Source organism: Rhinopithecus bieti, unplaced genomic scaffold (genome assembly GCF_001698545.2).
Source record: "Rhinopithecus bieti isolate Rb0 unplaced genomic scaffold, ASM169854v2 scaffold_53, whole genome shotgun sequence".
NCBI classification, from domain to species: domain Eukaryota; kingdom Metazoa; phylum Chordata; class Mammalia; order Primates; family Cercopithecidae; genus Rhinopithecus; species Rhinopithecus bieti.
In genome coordinates, this window is record NW_016803161.1 from 777,515 (window position 1) to 802,961 (window position 25,447).

The 25,447-nt window shown below is 33.9% G+C and overlaps 1 protein-coding gene across 5 annotated transcripts; it reads right to left on the reverse strand.

The window, feature by feature from the left end:
* Positions 1 to 4,571: 4,571 nt before the first annotated feature.
* LIPJ (lipase family member J) lies at positions 4,572 to 24,432 on the reverse strand. Of its 5 annotated transcripts, none has more exons than XM_017867305.1 (11): positions 24,349 to 24,432; positions 23,805 to 23,931; positions 20,625 to 20,736; positions 19,799 to 19,919; positions 17,157 to 17,355; positions 16,521 to 16,630; positions 14,876 to 15,012; positions 14,364 to 14,510; positions 8,901 to 8,972; positions 5,837 to 5,908; positions 4,572 to 4,871 (listed from the first exon to the last, which is right to left on the reverse strand). In XM_017867305.1, exons 2-11 carry the CDS (start codon positions 23,861 to 23,863, stop codon positions 4,638 to 4,640), a joined length of 1,263 nt encoding a protein of 420 aa, XP_017722794.1. In that variant the 5' UTR covers positions 23,864 to 23,931; positions 24,349 to 24,432; the 3' UTR covers positions 4,572 to 4,637. The 5 variants fall into 5 exon arrangements, with proteins under 5 accessions (XP_017722794.1, XP_017722804.1, XP_017722819.1 ...); XM_017867315.1 differs by having other exon boundaries at positions 23,805 to 23,911; positions 24,349 to 24,430; XM_017867330.1 differs by lacking the exon at positions 14,364 to 14,510.
* Positions 24,433 to 25,447: the final 1,015 nt, after the last annotated feature.

The following is a 25,447-nucleotide window of genomic DNA, read 5'->3' on the forward strand; positions in this document are numbered from 1 at the left end:
CATTATATGGTAAAACTGACTTTAAAAGTTTGGTATACAGTTTATGCATTTTACATATTTCAACGTAATTTTACATATATATGTAATATATACATATATAAAATATTATATATAATATATATATATTCATGTTCATGTTACTACCGCCACAATCAGGATGCCTTTAGTTTCATCACCAGAAAGATCTCCCTTATGCTATCCCAGTCATACTTCTTTTCCTACTCCCTGGCAATCACTAATCTGTTTTCTATCACTGTTGTGTTCTCTTTCTAAGACTGTGATTGTGTTTATCAATTGTGCATTCTCTTTCATTGCTAAGTGAGATTCCATTGCACCCTCATTACCCTCTTCCCTATACACTCTCCATCAAATCATGTATACAACCAGTGAAAAATAACTGAATCGCCTTTTACCTTTTTTTCATTCCCCGCCTCTATCTCTAATTTATGCTACCTTCTGTTCTCTACAACCACTTAGCATTCACTAGGTAAACCTGTGATCTGACATAAGAACTGGGAGTCATATGTTGTGCTTGTTTATCTTCAGGAATAGTTACAACACTTCCCACCTGGAGAAGACATTTATATTTCACCTAGGCCCCTATTCTTCCCTTTCTCTCCTGTAGTTCTCTTAGAAAACTAGAAAACATGCTAAGTTTTTTGTGGAATGATGCCTACTACTGCCCCAAATAAACAAGGTCTTTTTCTCTACAGCTAAATCCTCTGCCAACCGCCCCCCACCACCCTGCAACTACGCTAGCTTCTAAAAACATCCAATTTTGATTACCACATAAATACTGAATATTCCACTGTGGTCTGAGAGAGTACTTGACATAATTTCAGTTTTCTTACATTTACTGAGACTTGTTTTGTGGCCTATCATATGGTTATCTTGAAGAATGTTCCATGTGCTGATGGATAGAGTGTATATTCTTCAGTTGTTGGGTAGAATGTTCTGTAAATATCTGTTAAATACATTTGTCGTAGGGTATAGTTTAGGTGCATTGTTTCTTTGCTGACTTTCTGTTTTGATGACTTGTCTAGTGCTGTCAGTGGAGTATTAAAGTTCCCCATTGTTATTGTGTTGCCATCTCTCTCATTTCTTAGGTCTAGTCGTAATTGTTTTATAAATTTGGGATCTCCAGTGCAAGGTGTGTATATATTTAGAATTGTGATATTGTCCTGTTGGAATGGGGCTTTTATCATTATATAATGTCTCTCTTTGTCTTTTTTAACTGCTGTTGCTTTAAAGTTTATTTTGTCTGATATAAGAATCCTACTCCTGCTTGCTTTTGGTGTCCATTTGCATGGAATATCTTTTTCCACTGCTTTACCTTAAGTTTTTGTGAGACCTTATGTGTTAGGTGAGTCCCCTGAAGAGAGGAGAAATTTGGTTGTTGAGTTCTTACCCATTTTGCCATTCTGTATCTTTTAAGTGGAGCATTCAGGCCATTTACATTCAATGTTATGAATGTAAATGAATACCTTGTTTTTTATTCATTGTGTTATTATTATACAGGTCCTGTGGGATTTATGCTTTAAGGAGGTTCTATTTTGGTGTACTCAAAGGATTTGTTTCAAGATTTAGAGCTCCTTTTAGCAGTTCTTGTAGTGCTGGCTTGGTAGTGACAAATTCTCTCAGCATTTGTCTGGAAAAGACTGTATCTTTCCTTCATTTATGAAGCTTAGTTTTGCTGGATACAAAATTCTTAGGTGATAACTCTTTTGTTTAAGGAGGCTAAAAATAGGTCTCCAATCCTTTCTAGCTTGTAAGATTTCTGCCAAGAAACCTGCTGTTAATCTAGTAGGTTTTCCTTTATAGGTTATGTGATGCTTTTGCCTCACAGCTCTTAAGGTTCTTTCCTTTGTCTTGACTTTAGATAACTTGATGCCTATATGCCTAGGCAATAGGCACCCGGCCAGGTTTCCTTTTCTTGACTGCAATTCTTCATTGTGCTTTTAGCTTTCCATTGTCTTCAATCAGATACTTTTTATGCTTTTTCCAGATCTAAGTTATTTAGTCCACCATTATCAGAGACTTCCAATTTATTATTTAAATATCGACATGAGTAATTCTTCTGAATTTTTATCCCATCATATTTGCCTTCTTTGAAGGATCATTTGAAACCACTGAAGTAACGTTTAAGCCATGTTAAAATTCCGGAGCTCTTTAAAAAGATGCATCTAAAGATGTCTCTAATCTCAGTACTCTACTATTTTAGTGCCAAGATTTACCAAAGAAAACAAGGACTTCTTCATAGCCTTAACTATAATTTTGCAAATTATTATTTACCTTCCCTAGCTGCATTCATAATAACCTATACACATATTTTATTTCTCTATCTATATGTTTAATTTGCATTTGTGTTCCTGGTGGAGGGTGTCCAGGTTCTTGGCATTTTGAACAAAGAATTGGACAAAATGCACAAAGAACGGAAAGAATGAAGCAGCAAAAGCAGAGATTTATTGAAAACAAAAGTATACTCCACAGGGTGGGAGCAGGCCTGAACGAGCGGCTCAAAATCCTGGTTGCAGAATTTTCTAGGATTTAAATATCCTCTAGAGGTTTCCTATTGGTTACTTGGTGTAAGCCCTGTGTAATTGGAGAGGATGAAGTGAAGTTACAAACATATTTACTTGGTGTACACCCTATGCAAATGAAGAGGATGTTTCCTGACATAGCTGAAGTACAGTTACCAAGTTATTTTCTTGCTCTATAGAGTTGGTTTTTTCTTTCCATTTGATTTAGTTCTAGGAAGTCCTTAGGTTCCCTGCCTCCGGACCCAATTTTCCTACCTCATTTGTATAATAATTTCAGACGTTCATAAGCATGTGTTAACTACAAATTTAGCAACCTCAAAACTAGCTGAACTTGCCTTTCAACTCCTGTTTTGCTTAATGCAGAAAACTTAATTCTCCAAATCAGCAAATTATGCACTGTTTTTGTTAGTCTTTATGTGGTAAATTCACACTCAATTCTAGACTTTCTTCTTAGCATCTTAGTCTCCCCAGGGACTACAAATGTCCCAAGAGGTTATGCATTGTTCAGGAAATGGAACGAAGAAAAGTTTATCTTCCCGTTTCATATATCCTTGCATGCAATTTTTTAAGGATTTATTTTTTAGACTAATTTGAGATTCACAGCAAAATTGTGAGGAAGGTACAAAGATTTCCCATATATTTCCTGCCCCCGCACATACATAGTCTTCCTCATTAACAACATCCTTCAGCAGAGTAGGTGGTAACATAGTGGTGAGATATGAGGGAGGGGAAGCGTTCTATAATCCCATTGTTAGGTCTCAGGCTTTTAGTGTGCCTGTGCCTCTGGCCTGTGAACTTCAGAAGTGCTTCTCAGTTCCACTTTGAAGAGATTGCTAGAGTAGGCAGGAGTTTGGGTATGATCTTTTCTTCAGATTCATTAGGCTTTGATAAAACCCTGCAGGTTAGGCTCTGGTTAACTAGTTTCTTCTGAGGACAGGCCTTGTTAAGAGCAGAGTGTTGTCACCTACTTCAAAATGGTTTCTATTCTCTCTCTGCTAGAGCACAAGAGAATTTTTCTCTAATATTTACTGTGAGAACCTGATTAAGCTCCTGAAGGTAAAACTTACAAAAGTGTGTTAAGTGTCAAAAAGACAGACAAGAGGAATTACTGATTTTTCAGTCTACTGAACTTTTATTTGTTGTTTGGACTGAGTGGTGACTTCCAATCTTCTTATGTGATAAATCGGAAACAGGAAGTCTGCATGCAATTTTGAGAGAGGTTTTAGTGTACATGTCCTGGTGATGCCCATTGTCTTGCCACAGTCCGTGCTTCCTATTATATGTGTTGCATTTATTGACAGTATCCTTTCATTCCAAATCTTATTTCTCTTTCCATCTTCTAGCACTCTCTTGAATATATCTACACATCTCATATATAAGAAATTCTTGGATCTTATATGCACGAAGCTACAGTGCATAATATTTTATAAGTCCAGCCTCAGATCTAGTTACCTAGGAATATAACTCAACCATTGCTGCTCTTAACACACAATAGGCTGGAAAGGCAACTTTCCTCTTCTCAAGCTATACACTCTGGGAAGTGAGGCACAGCCCCTCTACAGTTTCTATGATCTTCCTACATCTGGGACTTTGCCTGAAATGATCAGAAGGCAGCAATATTGCATTGGCATCCAGGTTCTCTTTCTTTTTCTTTTCTCCCCAAACTCCTTTATAAAACTTGAAAAGTGTTTTTACTCTTCATTTAGCATAGAGGAACATTAGCTTTCATATCATCAAGTATTTCTCAAAACTCTATTTTTTATAATATATGTAAGCCCATGTACTTTTGAAAAAAACTTTCTTAAAAAGTTATCTACTGCAATTGAAAATGTTAAAGATTATTGTTTTTGATATAAGTTATGTAAATGCTATTTTGAAACTCAACAGGCTTCTTAGATTGATTTATAATCTGCCATTGCCCCTGAGATGATAAATGACACTGATTTAATGACTGGAGGGCCTAAGGTCAATGAGAATATAGACAGAAAAGCTACATATTTTAGTTTTAAAAATGAAAGAACATACACAGTTAAAAAAATAAGAATTGGATTTCATTAGGAATGATATACATCTTTAAACACACAGCGCCATGGTTCTTTATAGATTGTCTTGGATAATGTCAATGATTTCATGGTAAACTTGATCATAGACATCTAATCCAAATAAAAAGTCTATATGATTGTAGTAAGAAATAGTTTTATAGTAAATGTGGTTTGTGATTTCAGAATGTAAAATTTTAACGTCTTCAGGGTCAGCCAACAAGTCACTTTCACCATTCCAAATTGCAGTTGCCACATTCATGTTTGTCACGTTGTAGAATGGAGACGTTGTCTAAAAATAAATGAATGAAAAAAGAGTTTTCATAGGAGATGATATATTAGAAGGTTTTAATTACTAATTGTTTAAAATGATGAGTTAAATACTGTTTTAAAATAAGTCAAATCTAATGGATTCAACTTAGTGGACCTGTTGAAACAAAGGTATGAAAGTATGAATAGGCATTACCAGTTTTAGTTGAAAATAAGTTATACATAAATCTAAACTAGACAGTTTGTTCTAATTCAAAATATTCAAACACTTCACAGAGATAATTTCAGTACTACTTATAAAATATGAAAGATTTTAAGTCAATTTTCTGTGGCAGTATTACTGTCAATATGTTTGTCAATAAATTATAAGTATTGGCAGTCCATGTCAACTCTGATCTCTTTGAATTTGATCTTTAAATTTTATATGAAGATCAGACTTTTATATGAACAGATCACATCAGCCTGGAGTTTAGCTGAGACAGAAAAGTATGGAGGAAAAGCATAAACTTTGAAGTCAGACAGACTTGGGTTCTAGTACTTCAATAATTTTGTCATTATACAATTTTTACCACATTCTCATTGACTTCGAATTTTCCTAATTATTATATATGTTTTCTCATCTTTTAAATAGCATAACTGGTTTTAGGGTCAATAAATATATTATGCCTTTTATTTCTTATTTAACCAAGTGTAAAGCTATGGATATAAAAAAACACAGTATTTTTCCTCTTGAGAGACACTGACTTCTTCTACTGCCTATCAACTTTTCTAGACTTATCCAGGATATTTGTTGTTAAAATACATAGAAAACATGGAAAAGCCACTTTGGTTGGATGTGACAATATGTATCCAAATAAATATTATCTTCATCTGCTGGTCCTTATCAGTGTGTTATTGTACTCTGGGGATTTACAGTTGATCCTTGATCTATAGAAAAGTTATCTAAAAAATCAGGAAGAGAGAGAGTTTTTGTAGAGAATTATGTACCTGATTATAATGAACCAAGTTCAGATCAGGACTGCCCCAGTCATAAGCTTTCAAATGAGTAGAATTTAAAAGCTGAAAGAGAAACAACAACAAAAAAAGACCGTATCATTTGTTCATTACAGTGGCAGCTGAGCAAGTTAAGCATGCAATGCATATATACCCCCGTTGTACTGGGTCTGCTGGTATTTATGCAGGTGGGCTTCTTTGTTCTTCTTTTCCTTTGAGTAGAGAAATAAATAGAAGGGGTTGGAGATTGGGGCAGGGGAATCTAAAGAAATAATTCCATTGTCTTTATATAAATGTACATATACCCAAGGCTTTTTTCTACCCAAAGGAGGGCCTCTTGTGGGAGAAGTAACATCAGGCTTCCTCAAATCTTCAGCTTCTTCAACAGAGGTCAACACCGAGTGTCTTGCACTAAGACTAAGATAACACCCACCTAAAACACCTTGCTTCAAACAATAGGGCTCAAGAGTTTGTCCCAGAAGTCACTTTTTTCTTTACCCCTTTACACTCATAGCCTCACCACCACTTTCTGGCCAAGGTTACTTATGACCTTGACATTTCTAACACTTTGATCAATTCTGAGGAATTTTCTCATGTTATCTGTTGGCAGCATTTGACATAGTTGTTCATTCCCTCATCCTTGAGATCTTTCCTTTACCTAACTTCTAGAATACCACAATTTTTTGATCTTCATTTTTACTTTCTGTTCCTTTTCAGCTTTGTTTATCCAATTTAGTTTCTGCCACCTGACCTGTTAATCTTTTCCGATCTCGGTACCCAATCCTTTCTCAAAAGGATCTTGCTTTTCTGTCTATACTCACTTCATTTGCATTCTCACCCCTGGCTTTTTGTATTCTCACTCTCTTGGCTTTACATGTCATTTATATTCAAAATGTTTACCTTCTTTTGTAAGTCTTTCCTAAATTCTAGGCTCCTATATACAACTGCTTACTCAACGTCATCACTTAAATACCTAAAACTTATTTTACCTTTCCTCCAAAACCTTCATCATCAAACCTCCCTATCTCCTTTAATGGCAATATTATATTTTCCTTATGTAAGTCAGAAACTTTAGAATCATCCAAGACTCTCTTTCTCTCTCACCTCTTATAGGGTCCTTCATTAAACCTTGTTGCCTGCATGTTCATGATATACATATGTTTATTCAGACTCCTTTCATTTTCACCATCTCTGCTGTCAACACATCAGTCCAAACAATTGTCATTCCCATTTGGATTATTGCAGTAATTTTCTAACTCTCTCACTGCTTTCACTTTTGTCCTACTATAGTCTACTTAACATAGCAGCCAATGTGTTCCTTTTAAAACTGTAAACTATGTCATACCACTTCCCTGCTCAAAATCATGCAGTGCCTACTCACTTCACACAGAGTGAATGCCAAAGTCCTTACAATGATATGCAGATCCCTGTCTTACTCATTATTTTTGCCTCCTTTCGCTAAGTTTCCATGTTCCAAATGTCACCATCTCACTAAAACCTGGCCTGACCTTTCTATTCAAAAGTACAACCCGCTTCTCAGCATGCCTAATACCTTTTCCCTACTCTTTTATCCCAATTTATCCATAGTTCTATTCCCTTCTAACACATTATAATAGTTTTTAAAGTTGACATGGTTACTGTTTATTATCTATATACCTACTAATAATATGTAAGCTTGAGGATGACAGGAGTTCTTGTTTTGTTCACTGATGTAGCCCATGAACACAGAATAGTATAGACACATAGTAGGTGTGCAATAAATATTGTTACAATGGATAAATAATTGCAAAGGTTGTTTAGATTTTTCTAGTCTAGCCATCACCAGAGAATAAAGTATAGCTTATCTTACCTAAATATAAATTACAATAAATGTTTTCAGTAAGTTATATCAAATCAATTACATTATAGATTTAAACTTTTGTAAATGAAAAGCCTTACCCAATATCTTAACCATACTTTAAAGTTACCTAGTGTTTATTAACTTTAATGAACATTTATAATCATTAGCCTTTTCAATTCTTACAATATTTTTCTTAGTTAAATCAGATAATTATTAATTTCACTTTAAAAATAAAGGAAACTGATTCAGGAAGATTAAATGAGATGCTCAATGTCACCCTGCCACTAAGGTCCAGAGAAAGGTTTTAATTTCTGGTCTTTTGATCTGAGAAAAGTGTTCTTTCTACTATGTTATCCTGGTTTTCAATATTAAGATTGCATTCACAGTAGTTTTTTTTTTAATCAATATCATTAATTGAACAAATATTAGTTGAGTATCTACTATATGCTAAGAACTGTTGGCCTTGGAAATACAAAAGTGAATAAACTTCTCATGGTCCTCAGGAGTTAACAATTTAACAGAGGAGAAAGTGCAGTCTAGTGAAAGTGTTTCAGAGTAGGCATCAGGATAACTAACTGTGTTCCAGTCAGATTTTTAAAAGTGGAATAGTTTTCAAGCATTGGGCAAGTCAATTGTGGGACATGGCCTAGATAATCCCTAGTCTGCTGTTGTAACATTTTCTCATTTGTAAAACTGATATTTATATTGCTGTAACACTACTTAGGTTTAGAGGATTTATTAAATTATGATACTAACATTTTATTTTAATTTATGTATTTATTTTTGAGACAGAGTCTTACTGTGTGCAGCAGTACAATATTGGCTCATTGCAACCTCCACCTCGTGGGTTCCAGTGATTCTCCTACCTCAGCCTCAGCCTCCCAGGTAACTGGAATTACAGGCATGTGCCACCATACACAGCTAATTTTTGTATTTAGTAGAGACGGGGTTTCACCATGTTGGCCAGGTTAGTCTCAAACTCCTGACCTCAGGTGATCCACCCACCTCGGCCTCCTAAAGTGCTGGGATTATAGGTGTGAGCCATTGCACCTGGCCTCAATATTTTATAAACTATAAGGAATTATAGAAATATATAATAATTTTATTTTATCCTTATAAATTTATTACTCTATAGCCATGGTATGATCCCTAGAATAATGAGGTAAACCATGAGTAGCATAAATTAAATTGTATTGAAATGCACTTTAGCAGTTATACCTGACTCCAATGGAGCATATTTTGAACAGATGTTCCTGCTGGGTTGTGTGAAAAATACACATCCAAACGACTCTGAGGGATTTTTTAAAAAAAAGCGTTTTTATATTAGTTGAATCATAGAAAGCATAATCTCTTAATATTTATTGAACTAAATTATTTCAAGAAAATTAGGTTATTTTAAAATTAATATTAATAAACAAATCATCAAATTATATTTTAATTAAATATACAAATATACTTATTCAATTGTACAATTTTTACGTTAATATAGATGCCATTATTGAATTTCTAAGTTATTTGATCTGTCACTCACCCTACTGAAAACAATCAAATGTGACTGACACAGGCCTATACACACACATACACAAACACCTTTTGAAAGCATGAAAGAACTAACAAGATAGAAGTAAATTACTAAAATAAATTGAAGAGAGAAATAAAGAACCCCCAAAGACAAAGAACTAAAGTCACTTTGTTTAAGGTTGTCAGTCACAGAGAATGTAGTTTCATTCTGAGACCTTAGCTGTTGAAAAAAACAAAAAATCAAAGTCTAAGGCCTGTCAAAGTTGAAAGATTTTAAAAAGAAACACTCTCCATAAGGGCCTCAAATTCTATAGTGCTCAAGGTAAAGCCATGATGTTAATCTGCAATCTATATTTGCATTGCCTAGATAGTCCCTGGGAACCTCAGTGAACCAGACATGTCGAGTACTGATCTCAAAGTGACCTCAGGTGCCTTGAAAAAGCAAGCAAGATTTATTTCCACAAGAAGAAAAGGCCTGTCTTACTATTCCAATTCTTGGTAAAAATTTCTCAAAATCAGTTAACTCTACTCAGTCAAAGAAAAGCAAGTATATGAAGAGAGAGGTATCATGTAAGAATAAGCAAAAATGAAAAAAATTATTTTAAAAAACCTCACAAATATTTTTTACATTATCGGATGCAAACTATAAAACAATTGTTCAGGTTTACAGAAACTGTAAAGCAACCACCAGAGGACAGGAACCTGAAGAGAATAAAAATACAAGAAGCAAACCTTTCATTAATCCCAACTTTCATCCTGTGGACATTTTCCAATACAGTGCAGGGAATTAGAGCCAAATAGAGTATGGCAGTCTTGCTGGGCAGAAGAAACAGAAATCAGTCTATGTGGGTGCTATGGAGTTGGACTAAAGGCCATAGATTGCCAGAAGTAGTCTCCTGAATTAACGAAAAGTGAATAAAATAAGACCAACCCTAAAAAATCTTAAAATGGGCACTGACAATTAGCTAAATGAGTCTAAACTCTTGAGAGGATAACTGCCATGGTTTGAATGTTTGCTCCCTCCTAAACTCCTGCTGGTTGCCATTGTGGTGGTGGTACGTGGTGGGATCTTTGGGAGGTGATTGAGCCATAAAGTCTCTGCCCTCATGGATGAGATTAATGCCATTATAAAAGGGTATGTTTGAGGCTGTGGATAGTGGCTCACACCTGTAATCTCAGCAGTTTGGGAAGCCGAGGTGGGTGGATCACCTGATGTCAGGAGTTCGAGACCAGCCTGACCAATATGGTGAACCCCATCTCTACTAAAAATACAAAAATTAGCCGGGCATGGTGGCATGCATTGGAAGTCCCAGCTATTCAGGAGGCTGAGACAGGAGAATTGCTTGAACCCAGGAGACAGAAGTTGCAGTGAGCTGAGATCGCACCACTGCACTCCAGCTTAGGTGACAGAGCGAAACTCCGTCTCAAAAAAAATAAAAAATAAAATAAAATAAAAGGGTGAGTTTGGTTCCCTTTTGCTTCATTGTTGCTTCTTTGCCCTACACCTTTCACCATGTGGTGGCACAGCAAGAAGGTCATTGCCAGATGTCAGTGCCTTGATCTTGGACTTCCCAGCCTCCAGAAGTGTGAACCAATACATTTCTGTTCATTATAAATAACCCAGTCTTGGGTATTCTATTATAGCAACACAAAATGCACTAAGACAGTTATTTAACCAAGAGAATGTGCAGCATACTATTCACAGTACCTTGCATTCAATCCTAGTCACAGAGTGAAACAGGAAAACACAGCCAACAATAAGGACATAAAATAATCAGCAAAAGCAGATGCAGAGATGCTGCAAACATTGGAGTTAGCAAAAGCTTTAAAATAAAGTATGATTAATATATTAAATAGTTTATAAAGTTTAAAATGGTCATAAAGAAAGAATATTTTAACAGATAATTAGAATTTATTTTATAGTCAAATGGACACTCAAAATAAAAATATAATATATAAACGTTAAAATTTATTAGATGGATTTAAAAGCAGACTACACACAGCAAAAGACAGGATTATTGAACTCAAATTCAAAACTATATAAAATATTCAAACTTAAGCACAAAAAAAAAATAGAGCAAGGAAAGATGTTGGCCACTGTCAGGTGGTCCAATATTTTGAAAGAAAAAAAATAATTGAAATACTAATGGCTGAGAATGTTTAAATTTGATGAAAGAAGCTCAGTGTATCCCAAACGGTGAATCCCAGTTAAACTGTTATAAAGTTTTTGCATTATTTAGGATGTGGATATAAACACAAATTTAATGTAAGTAATAATACATGATACATTTTATAATTTCTAAGAGAATAATAAAGAATATTTTTAAAGCTGTAACAAAATAAGATAAAATAAAGTATTAAAAGTATTTCAGAAACACAAAAGTAGTCAAGAAATGTGAAATAAAAGAACACCAGATAGGACAAATCAAAAGCATATAGCAAGATGATAGCCATAAATCTAATCTTAATAATTATATAAAAACAAATTTACTAAATACCATAATCCAATTAAAAGGCAAAGACTGTCAAAATGGATTTGAAAATATTGTTAATACACATATATATGTATATATGTACGTATATATGTATATATGTATGTGTACACATATACACACATATATATACGTAGAATATTAATCAATCATAGAAAAAAAATTCTGCCATTTGTGACAGCATAGATGAACCTGAAGGGCATTAGTAAGTTAAATAAGCCAAATAGAGAAAGACAAATACTCTATGGTATCACTCCTATGTAGAATATTAAATAGATAAAAGGATGAACTCATAGAAACAGAGTAAAATGATGGTTGCCAGGGTCTGGCAGGTGGGAAAAATGGGGACATGGTGGTCAAAGAGTATAAACTTTCAGTTATATAGTAAATACATTTTGAGGACCTAATGTACAGCATGGTGACTAGCTAATTATACTGTACTGTATACTTGAAATATGCTGAGAGAATAGATCTTAAGCATTCTCACCAAAAATGTGACTCTGTGAGGTGACAGATGTGTTAATAACTTGATTGTGGCAATTATTTCACAATGTATTTATTTGTCAATTGTACCTCAATAAAAAAGAGAAAATTTCTTTTGTTTTCATTGCCATTCAGGCTACTTGAAACTGTCAAAATAAAGTTCTGACTGAACAATGTTAAATAGCCTGTACAGAAATTTTAACAGAAACATTCTATAATTAAAACTCAGATATTTATTATGTCCTCTAATTACAATTATTCTCTGTGTTTGAAATAAGCTCCAATATAATGCTTAGTTTTCTGGTGCACTCCAGATATTCCTTCCATCATGGGTCACTACTGTTTACCCTAATGTAGGTCAGAGGCTTATACAACCTAAATTGCATTGTTCTGTTCATCCTTCCGTATGAAGAAGTGCACAGTAGCTTTCATAAACACCTGTCAGGCCTATCTGTGAGCAATCTGAAATGTTTACCAGAGTCTCTACTTCACCTTTATCAGAAAGATAAGAAGGAATCCATTTCCTGAAAGGGACCTAAATAGTAACCACACACCCTTGACAGCTGTACTCAGATATCTCAGGCTCATTTCCCTTCATAAGAGTTAGAATTTCTTTTTGTAAATCATCATCAAAAAATCATAACACCTGGACAAGGTCAAAACTTTGGTTGTTTGAGGATACATTTTCCAAGTCACATTGTGAGCATTTTTGTCATCTGTTTTTCCTTGCATCATGACTTTGCTTTCAGTTCCCACGACTTGCTTTCAATTCTCTGGTTGGTTTTCCACACCCGAGTGACATCGGTTAGGTTCCACTCACTGCCTTTTTACAAACTACCAGATTCTTTTTTGTTTTTTCATACTGGCTCTAAGCAAACAATTTTAAGCCAGACCCTACTTCCTCCACAGATCTTGCTAGGCTCAAGAGACTGATTCAAGCTGAACCACAGTTTCACAATTAACTATTTCCAAACACAGTGTGCATGAAAATTTTCTCTTCCAACTTCCTACAATTCCAGTTAAATTAAGACACAGTCATATTACAATCTACAACACTGTCAACTTCTGTTGCAGAAGAAATGCCACAGTTTTGAAGGCTAGGAAACCAGAGTATAAGCTTTTCTAATAATTTACACACAAAAAGAAGAGTTCTCAGAGACATCACATTATAATTACAAAAAATATAGAATTGGCCAAATATACTACCTAAAACATAGAATGAATGGATAAGTAAAAATAAACCTTGTATTTATGATTCTTCCAGGCCTCCCATAGTAGGTGCTTAGCACTAGATGAACAGAAAATATGAAAAGAGGGAATATGGAAGTAATCCTTTTGCCTTCTCTGGCAGAAGGTACATTGCTCATATCTTTATGGATGGAAAAGATGAGAACTGAGTTTCTTATAGCATTCTGAAAATAAGATAAGGTTGAACAAAATCAACAAAGTCAACAAACATGTCCTTGTGGCATAAAAGTGTGTTTGGGAATTAAGAGAATACCTCTCTTTCTTTGAATGTCTATATTGGCTCTCTTTGAGAAGCTCTTAAAAGGTCCAGGTACAAGAACTAACCTCTAGTCCAAATGGCACATTTGCTTCTGCCAAATCTGCATCTTTAAATAATGTGATGAGAAACGCTTAGAATGAATGCCTATATCCTTAAGAGAACCTATACACAATCAATCCAAAGGTTTTGGTAATAGTACCTTGAGTACTACAATGGTTTCCCACTCCAAGAGTATTGATAAAAGCTAGAAACTTAAAGATAATTGGCAGGCACTGATTCTAATTATGGAAAGATCAACAAGGATGGGAAGGAGTATTAGGAACCAGCAGGAGGAGTTACGGAGTTACAGGAAACAACTGAATAGAAGAGGACCTAAATCTTAGAAGTCTCAGGAGACTAATACCCAGTAGCAAAGGTCAATAAAGATACCCATCACATCAGCTGCTCTCTAATATTTACAGACAGCAAGACAAATATGCAAGTAAAACAATCCTAGCATGTTAATGCAAGTTAGTTGTACAATGTTGATATAGTCATAAAATCAGATAGGCTAAGAATCTGACGACTAGTGTATGTGGATGAAACATAAAATGACACAAGGTATAACACAAGCACTATTATTATTATACTTTTCAAATATTGGAAAATTTACATATTTCAAATCCAACTTGTTCTTACCATATTTAAGTTTTTTGAGTCATATCCAAACATCATAAACAAGATATTGAGGCAAATCTTATCAAAAATCTGTAGTGGACACAGCTTTGAACCAACGAATTTTTTAAATGAGGTTTTAGGCAAGAATTCTTTGTTGCCAGAAAAAGCCTGTAAAATAAATTTATTTTATCCACATTTGGATGACCACAATAAGTACTAAAGAAATGTTGTCGTAATTCACTATGTATAAAACCGAACAAATTATCTCACAGTAGTTTGAAAATTTCAAATAAAGGAAAAAACTTGGAAGCAGGGTGGTTTGGCCACTGGATTTCCTCTCACAGTGAGGTTCTAAAGTTATAATAAGTAAAACTGTATTCCTTTGTAGAAACAAAGGCAGGAATCTAATGTAAATGAAACCAAAAATTTCAATTCATACTTGTGGTTGTCTGAATATAGTCAAGATCTCTTATTTGAAAGCATAAAATTATCACTTTGGGTTATCAATGACATAAAATAAAGATAGAACATACCTTGACTATTGACTTCCATTTGTATGTCATTCTAACTAAAGGACTTTTTAAGTACTTTGTGGAAAAAACTGGTGCTAAGGCAAAAAATATTTTGATTCTTTCAGCTATCTTTGGTATAGTAGAAAATGTTATGAAGCCTAAAATAAAATAAGATATAAATTAGTAAGCTATTCTTAAGCAATTACTAGCATGTAAGAGATGACACCAAGGAGAATAAGAGTAAGTTCAAAATAGTTTCTGAACAATGAACTATTTCTTAATTCACCTATCAAACATTTTAAATCACCCAGTATATTATATTATATTGGTCATAATATAATGCTGATAATTCGGGTTTCTACAATGTATAGACCATAAAGAATGATACTTTAGCAATAAATCAGACATGTAACATCATAGTTTAAAAATCAGGAGCAATATTGAACATTTTTTATAACTTGCAATGGTGAAAATGAAACGTGAATTTTCAGACAGGTGAATTTTACACTTTAGGTGACAGGCTCAATAAATGTCCCATTGTTTTAACATTTATCTTCAATATATTTTAAAACTCCCTATCATCTTATACAGAGGATACTAAGCATCTTATTTTATTGGTAGTTTTGAGGCATTAATGTGAAAATAGTCATTTTTCCCTTTGCCGTCTTATCAAGCTATCTACTTACACGTCAATATTCTGATTTCTGATTGGTTATTTATTTATTTATTATTTATTTATTTAGGTCAGGTTCTGAGAAGCCAAACAACCAAAGAATTATATATCATGTGATAAGTCAACAAGCTCCGACACTCATTACTCATTTTTTTCTTATTTCTACATTTTCAGGCATTCCTGGTTTTAGATAATTGAATAGTTGATGAGAATTTGGACTAAAAGTCACATATATGGTTAATACATGTCAGAGAAAAGATCTGTAGAAAATGGGATTAGATTGTTACTCAACATGCTTTTTGTAGTAGGAAGTGGATTATTTCTATAAGAAAATTATTGTCTTCAGCTTAGAAACGATTTACTTAATATTAGCTTCTATTATAAGATGGCTTTTTCTCCCTGCAAAGTAGAACATGAGTAAAGAGGTTTATAGTACCATGCAAGAGAATTATGTTAGGTCATAAGTAATTTATTTCTGAAAGTAAAGTTGTTATATATTAGACAGGCATTAGAGTTCTGATTAAAGTTCTTTTCTAGTCATGTTTAAATATAGAAAGAATTCCCTGATTTTGTGCATTTCTTAAGTTTGTTCAGTCCTAAATGCAAAACATACATAGATTTTCATCTTTTCCACTCATAAAATCCTATGCTACATTTTGAAAGGAAAATAATGTGAAAGTTCTATTTGTAGAACACATAATAGTGGCAATCTCACTTTGATCTTAAATAACATAGATATCCAACTTTTATACAATTTGAAACAAACAAAACCACAACCAACCTTGTCTTTACAATGAATTCCTTGTGACTAGAGAAGACTCCATGTGGGATCAAAGCAGCATGTAAGATTCCAGGACATTCTGCTATACTATGCTTATCTCACAGTTTTTGTTTTACTTACAGGTCTAGAAGCTTATCCACAACTTTAAAAAGTATATGCACAACACTAACAAAGAAATTAAGGGATATTAGCAATAATCTTTCTTGGCATACCAATAGTAGTACCCTGTGAATGGCCTACATAAAATATTTCCTCTTGTCTGGTTTGCTTCACAATGAAATCAATGGAGGCTGGAAGGTCATATTTTGCCATCTCGTCAAAACTACAAAAGAAAGAGGAAAATAAAAATAGCACTTTCTACTAATGTTATGTTAATGTTTGAAAATAATGAATAGGTGAATGAATAAAGGCAATTTTCTACTGTCTTTTGTTATTAATCAGGAAGTTATATGGTATAATGTGTCTTCTAAATAGAGACTTCTGTGGGAACTCAAAGTCAAGGAAATAAAATCACAAGGCAGTCTTATAAAGAGGGTGTTTGTATATGAAAAACAGAATAGGGTAGACAAAATATATGAGTTATAGAGTAGAAGAGTAATCAAAGGAAGGATAGGGTTGGTCAGTAAGGTACTAAGTAAGAAATAAAGATTATTGCTGAAACATGAGTAACAAACTCAAAATCACACAAGTACTCTTTAATTTTCAAGCCGAAATTCACATAAATTGTAATGGTCTATGGAAAGTCCTAAATTGTGAAAAGAGTAAGACCTAAATTTTATTTTATTTCATTCAAACTGAAAAATTTGTATACACTTATAAAATGAAATGTTACTTCATTTTATTTGTACCTGAAAGCCCAGAATTCTTTGGAATTCGTTTCCAGGTACAAGTGTTTCCTGGACCAGGTATTTCCTCTGCTATTTCCCATCCACACATCATAACCAGCATCTGCCAGAATGAAGCCCAGACTATTGTTGGGAAGATTGGAAATCCAGCTGCTGGCAGATGTAAGCAAACCATGTTGCAAGTATACAACAACCCTCTGAGCTGAAAAATAAATGTAGAAAATTCTTTATAAATTTTGTGGTTATCTATATGAAAATCTCTTATATGAAATTCAAACTTTTAGTACATGACAGTTTAAAGTTTTTAAAAATTCTTTTCATAAGTAGGGTAAGTTACTAAGATTTAATCCCATTGTATGACAGAGCTGTTTAATACAGTTCACTAATGGATATCTTTCAAATAACCAAGTGAGCAATTAGGTCACATCACACTTAAATATATACATTTTAGTGAAAGAGAATAATCAAACATTTTATGTAATTTGAGCACTCATACACATTTTAAGTAACATATTTTAAATAAGGGATCAATTACATAGCAAAGTTGACATATCCATTGGCACATGGCAATGGTATCCACTGATACTACCATGTAACTCTCATCAAGAGGCTGCCAACCTGATAGAAAAATGAAACAAGCCCTTGAATGCTCAGTAAAAGCCAGCCAGGAAAAATCCAGCTGAGAGATGACATTCTGTAAGCATGGGCACTATCCTTCAGGAATTATTGTACATTTTTTAAAGATGGCGAGAATATATTTGTGATAACCCAATAAGTAGAACACAGGAGTCTGAGGAACAAGAGCTTGCCATTACTCCTAGGAACCCACTTAGGGATCTGTTCTCACAGTTTCAGCCTCTACATCTCTAGAGGCCCTGGTCTCCAGAGAGAAAACGCTACCACCAAGGCACTATAAGCATCCTAACAAACTTAAAGCTATGACCACTGCCTGGTCACTGTGGGCTCTTCATTACTGAAGACCAGGAAGTTCATTGACCCTTATCATCATAAGAAAGTAGGTCTGCTGATACAAAATGAGGAAAGGGAGAAATACATTTGCTCTTCAGGTGATCCACTGGGTCATCTTTTCCTACTTCTATGCCCGGTTTTAACTGTACATGAACAAGTACAACCATCATCTGATATGAATATCTTAGCCCCTAGGGATGAGGGCCTAGCTTACCCTATCAGGCAGGCTAGCTGAGAGGTAGAGAAAGTTAGAATAGATTGTGGATGAGGATGTTTATGAGTACAAGTTACAGCCTTAGGTTGTTTTTTAAGGGTTTACTATTGCTCATCAGGCAGGCTAGCTAAGAGATAGAGAAACCCAGAATGGATGGTGGAGGAGGACATTTATGAATACTAGTTATGGCCTTAGTATTGCTTTTTAAGGGCTTACTATTGCTCCTTTCTTGGCCAAATTGGAACTGCCTCACCTAAGAGATCACACCTCCTTCTAGGGGTAGCCTTCAGGCAATGATTAACTGACATAGGAACACAAAAAGCTGGCTCTCTAATTTCAAGGTGGAACCACCTCTGTAGTGTAATTTTTATGGGAACCTTGAACTTCTCTGAGATCATTTTTTAGCTAGCCCCAAGCTGAGTCATATTATATTACTCCTTAACTCCTTACCCTACTTTATCCTAATTTCCACATTACTGCCTCCTGACAGTATTTCACCAATCAGTCACATGTACCTGAACCCCTCTCTCAGACTCTGCCTTTAGAGCACCCTAAGGCACTTGCTGTGTTTTAAAATTATCTTTAAATCTTTAATACAGTACTTGCAAAATGAGGTCTTAGCTTGGGGGATAAATACTATTATTATATAAAATCTATGTTAAGATTTTCTGCTACTGGGTGTAACTTTATAAATATGCAACATTATGTTATTGAGGTTGTTTCAAATTAATATCCTCTCTGAAGTGTACTTTAATGTTCAAAATAACTTGAGAGGATGCCCTATAATATAAGAAACATTCTATTTTTTTCACATTCTGTTTCCTTCTGAAAGAAACATTCTTTCAGGAAGAAAAGCTAAGGAGAAAAGAAAATACTTGGCTTTTATTTGGGTAATTATATGAATAAGCAAAAGTAATCCATTACATATTCTACTAGTGAGTGGCAGATCTAGGATTACACCCCAGATCTCCTAACAAATTCCAGTGCATTTTTCACCACACTCTGATGATTCAAATGCACTTAGCGTTGGAATAAAGAGCCCTGAGGCTGCTACCAACCTCATCTCTCTGCTGTTTCTAGCGGAGAGAATGACAAAGACGAAGAAGGAAATTTGCACCAGCCTTTCTTCAAAACCTAGAGCATAATAATGTTATTGTGTTTCACAGCATTTCTAATTTCTCATCAGAAAAAGAAAACTCTAGAGAATCAACATGTAAGAGCCAAGTGATCCACGAAAGAAACCTGGGAAGAACAGCTTGTGTTCCATCACAACCTCTCTGTGACCAGAAGGCCAGTGTATCTTCTTGCGTGTCTCTTCTTGTGGCATGTGGGAAGATACATGGGAAGTTAAGTATTCACTTAATCTTAAGGTGCTTTTCTTGTCCTACGTTCTCTGTCAATTAGAACAATTAAGAACTTCAGGCCCCAGATGGTCACCAATCCATCTTCAATTGAATATTACCTAGATTTTTATTATTGTCTGTCCTCCCATAAGGAATTCTATAAAGGCCAAGGATATAACCATCTTCGGTTACAATATCATATTCTTCATCAGGGTAGCCCCAGTAGGAAATAATCTGGCTCTAGATAAAAAAAAAAAGCAAATCTTTTAGCATAAAATTGTTATCGAATAAAGTTGAATGGTTTGCCATTTCTAACGCATTATGTGATAATGAACCTTGGTGTTCTCTCTCAACCTCAGGCCTATCTATTTTTATTTTCACTAATTTGCTGATTCATTCAGTTAATAAATATTTTTTAAACACCTACTGAGCAGCAGTTTTACATACTAGGGATTGAAAGAATAAAATAAACAAACAAACAAACAAACAAACAAACAAACCCCCACCCTCAAAGAGGTATCGCAAGAATATTTTCTTTTTTAACTACTAGTCTCTCATACTTTTACCTACCCACCTATACACAATTTAAAAATATACATGCATCCATAAATGTTTGCATATCTATGTGTATACCTAATCTTATATCTGAAATTTGTATATATGTAAATATACAGAGAAGGAGGTATATATTCATACCCTCATATATATGAATATATATTTCAAATATGTGAAGGTATGAATATATTTACACATTTTTCATTACAAAGATAGAATAAGGCTGAAGGAGAAACTAAGCTATAGAATAGCAGATGAGAAACATTAACATATAGAATGTGAATATAGATATGTACATTTGACTGTAAATCTATTAAATTAAAATTCCAAATTTGATGAGTAGCATTCTCTGTTATTTCGGCAGTACAGATTTATTTTCTAACAGCTTACAATATTCATATCTGCTTCAGGGTTCGCAGATCTTTGATTTTGAAAGACACCATGGGTAATTCGAAGAATTCGGATAAAATACATCATTGTGAAAAGATACCACATTTGGGACCTATATGTAAAAGAAAGATGTTTACACAGTTAAAATTGCAGCAAATTATACCATTTATAAAACTGCAGCAAGTAATTCTGTGAGGTAGGAAATATTACTGTTTTCAGGTGAGAAAACAGAGGCTTCGAAGAATTAACTTGGCTAAAACCATACAATGTATAACTGGCAGTCGGAATTCAGATTCAGGACTGCTTAATTTCAAAGTCCATGCTTTTCTGGCTATCCTATTTTGTGGATAAATTCCCTCTCAGAAGTCTCCATTAGAGTATTGCTCAGCCCAATTCTGAGAGCTTTATCATGTATTGCAAATTAAAAGAAAGGGTAGATTTGGAAGCTTGGATAATTTTCATTCAGCAACTCATTTTTTTTTTTTACAGATAGGTGATTTTTGAATCCCCTAAATTCTACGAAGGCAGAACTCTTAAGTTTTTTCTTAAAACAATAAACCAGGGACCCACAGAGGCTGCCATCCAGATTCTCCCCCAAAAAGCATGACTTACTAATCTTATGAGCCTTGTATAATAAGACAACCACTATATCTAGAAGGACATAATCCAAGGATTATAAGACCCCTACCTTCGCCACTCACTAGCTAGGTGACTTAAAGCAGATTACTTAACCTCTCTGATCATCAGTTTCCCTGCCTACAAAATGCAACTAACACCTACTTCTCAGGATTGTTATAAAACTTAAATCTGATCAATGCGATATGATGTATCAGTGTAATGCCTGTCATATAGCTGACATTAATATGTAACAATCTTCCTTATTCAAGAGAACAAATTAAAAGCAATTTAGGGACATAATTTACATGCACATAATTGATATGTCTTTCTTATATATTTATTAGTCCAGTTTCCAGTGCACTGATAACTTGAAAAAAAAATGTAGCTCTGAAAGTTTTAAAGTGTATTCATTTTTAAAAAAACACTTTCTAACTTAAAACTAATTTATAGAAGCTATACTTCTCTCCTTTGGTCCAAGTATTTATATTTGGTATAATATCTGTGGTTTTCATTGAAGGCAACAGCAAAGTTTAAAACAGCATTACCAATATCTTCTACCAAAGAGAAGAGCAAGAGGTGCTAATTTAACTGCACGTGGAAAAACTTTATAACATTTGGAATCACATTTAGATATTCCTCTTTGGTTGTATTCTTGGAAAAGTGCTCAGCAGGTAGCAAGTCTACTCAGTCCTCTGTCCTCATGGGCTGTCTCAGATAAGTATATGGAAATAGCTTGGGAAGGAATACGTTCTCTGTCTGTACATGTATTAACTACATGTATTACTACACACTGCTTGCTTCCTAGCTGAGGTTTTAAAATGCTTTGCATTATATCTAGAAGGAATGTATAGACTATCATCTGAAACAAGATACCTTTTAAAATAAAATTCTATTGATAATTATCTTGGGAAAATAGGCATACTCTGGACTGTTCCAGGCATGTAGGTTATGACTGCCCAATTTATAGCCTCAAATATTTACCCAAATTTTAATATTTTTATACAAGGGAAACACAGAAGTATAAGCCTTTGACATATAGCTGTGGTACTCCTAATAACCACCAATGGGAAATGAAATGAAATTAACTGAATGAAATTAACCTTATTATTTGCAATGACTCATCAGTCATACAAAGCAAGTAGTAAAAAAGTTCACTAAAGTCTAGAATGTGGCCATTGAGCACTTGAAATGTGGCCAGTGAGAAACTAAATATTTTATTTTAGTTAAATTAATTTTAATATGAAAGCTAAAGCAGTGTAAAATATTTTTCTGTTAAACACAACTTTAAATTTTTATAAGATTTTCTGTATTGTTAATCCCAATTCAAGATTGTCTTGAAACAAAAGCAATACTTGTCAAATATCCCATAACTGAAAACAAGAAAATGGCAGGATGACATGTTTTTTCATCCATATCATGCTGAATGGAAAAGCTCATTTATTACCTTAATAAACAGCTATTAGACTTTACGTTGAAATGAAAACTTTCCATAATGCAATTCAATAATAATGATTTACACATTTTTCTAACATGAATCAATACGCAGATTTTAATTCTAAACAGCAGCATTTATATAAATTGGCTACAAAACTACAAGAAAGATAGTTGATATTAATACATTTAGAGTTGCTTTGCAACTCAAACTTGAATTTGATAATTTTAAGTTGACATGAGCTATTTAAATATACTTAACTTAGAGAAATAGAGTTTTAAGTTGATACGTTTTACTTCAAAGTCTAATCAATTTTCTAAAAAAGATAAATAATTTTGTCATAGTACATGCAAATATAAGAGAAAATGATTTATTGATAGTCAATTCAGTTACTGAAACTTTTAAATATGTTTCAAACAATTTAGGTATGTGAAACTACTGTTGTAGGTGTAAATTTTATGAAATCCAAAAACACCTCAAGTGTGTCTAATACAAATTTAGCTCCAGAATTAAGATCTTTTATACATGTAAAATACACTCTGGATTTTGAAAGTTTACAAAAAAAGATAATGTAAACTATCTCAACAATAATTTTTCTAATACTTACAATGTTGAAATAATAATTTGGATAAAATTGTTTGCTATTAAGTTCATGCAAGATATCATAGAAGTAATCACCACTACTAGATTAAAATATTACCTTGGCCTGTAAACCTTGTACCTAATGGAGCAGGTAATCATTATTACTACAATTTAAGTTACTTGCCATAATTTTCCATCCATGCTGGCTACCTGGTGAGATACTATTCCATGGAGCAAATCACTGGTGCTTTACTCTGCTGAGAGGCAAACTTTCATAAGGCAGTCAAAGATGAAAGTGAGTAAAAAGTGCAGTTTTGTACCACAGTGCTAAAACTGGAGGTTGCCAGAACTTTAAATAATGATTTTTAAAAGCTGTCACCCATTTAGCAAAAGTACCTAAACAAAATATGAGGATATCAAATATCTGTAATATTCAATAGAATTTCCTAAAAGATGACTTGAGAATTATGTTTCTTTAGCTTCTGCCATTAAAATGATTAGTTTAACTCTAGGTACAACACACAACAATGAAAAGTATTATATCATACCTCTCTGCTTTTGTTGATTTTAAGTGTCCAATGTATGTGTCTTCAAAGTAGTCAATCATATATTGCGTTTCTTTTAGCAAAAGTTGCTAAGTAGAGTCATGGGAAAGCTAAGAAAAAGCATATTATACTAAAAAACAAAATAAATAGAACATTTAGCTCAAGACAATGTTAAATTCAGCTTCCTATTTTTTTCAAGCCTCTTTCCCACACGTTAATCCAAATACATTCACATCTTGACAAAAATGAGAAAACCACTACAGAAGTTGTCAGTGATAGTTTCCCGCTAGTGTCCATTAAAAAGCAATTAAAATTATTAAGATATGAAACTTCCTTAAAAGTCTGAAGGAGATTTATTTTTCTGTCTGGCAGTTATTGTAATAACAGCAACAAGTAGTGACTATGCAGTCTATAATGACTTAAAGGAGTTCGAATATAGAAGCAACAGTCTTAAAAGTATTGCTAGGTCTCAAAAGAAGACATTTGCGTGGCCAATGAACATATGAAAAAAAGCTCAACATCACTGATCATTATCCAACTGAATTACCATATGGCCTATCTTGATTTAAGTATTATCCTCAAAAGTCTTGTATATCTTCTAGCGAACAGATAGTGAACTCTCATAGTCTCTGAGAATTCTAAATTTGATTCTAGTTGCCAGGGAAACTGTATTGAATATGACAAAATTTCTCTCCTCTTGGTGCTTAAATTCTAGTAGGAGAAAAACAATAAATAATAAATAAATAAACAGGTAAAAAAGTGAGATTACTTCTAAAAGGGATTGAGATGAAGAAAATAAAGCATTCATTTTTCCATCATGTAATGGAATAGGGAGGCACTGGGTGGCTATTTCAGGTCAAGTGGTTAGAGAAGACCTCTTTTAGGTGACTTTTAAGCTGATTTGAATGAAGTCATTCAAGGAGTCAGCCTTGAAAAGATCAGGAATAGGAAAAAAGTCAAGGGAAAAGGTCATGGTGATAGGAAAAACAAATATTAGACATGGGGACTGTCTTACCTATCTTGCAATCCTAATTTTCTCTAGGTCATCTAGTCATTCTTACCTTTCCAGAAAGCTGTATTACTGCCAAGTAGTCAACCAAGGACCCATTACTCTCTTAACTGTGAAATCAGATGTAACCCATTCTGGAGGTTGGGGCTTAATGAGAAATTGCAAACCGGTATGGCTACTTCCATTTGATGACCATAGCAACCCAAAATTCTGGATAACTGTTTTTGAAAGAGCGTATGATCATAGGGAGAAAGAAGAAAGACAGTGAAGTATTAATGAGAATTCACAACTACAGGAGATGCAAGTCAAAAAGGATGCTGTATACACAGAGAACAGCATAAGTAAAGGTTTTCTTCTGCCATAGGTAAGAAGAAAATCTGAGGATGTGTTCAAGGAAAAGAAAGAAATTCAGTTTAGCCACAGCACAGAACAAATGAAGATACAGAAGTAAGTGATAACTGCAGGATGAGAATATATTATTGAACTTTTTTATGCCAAGTTAATGCAGTGGAACTTAATTCTGTATGAAACTGAGCTACAGAAAGTTTTTGAGGATGGTAATGACTTTTCTAGAAGCTGGGTGCAGAACTGGGAAGTAGGAAGACTAGTTAGAAAGCTACAGTAATAATTCAAGTAA

Coding starts and splice junctions, on each gene's coding strand:
- LIPJ (XM_017867305.1), bottom strand. CDS start 23,863: ATGATTGACTACTTTGAAGACACATACATTGGACACTTAAAATCAACA. Junction 20,737..23,804: donor AAATCAACAAAAGCAGAGAG/GTATGATATAAT, acceptor TTTTACATATAG/GTCCCAAATGTGGTATCTTT. Junction 4,872..5,836: donor ACTTGGTTCATTATAATCAG/GTACATAATTCT, acceptor ATTTATTTTTAG/ACAACGTCTCCATTCTACAA.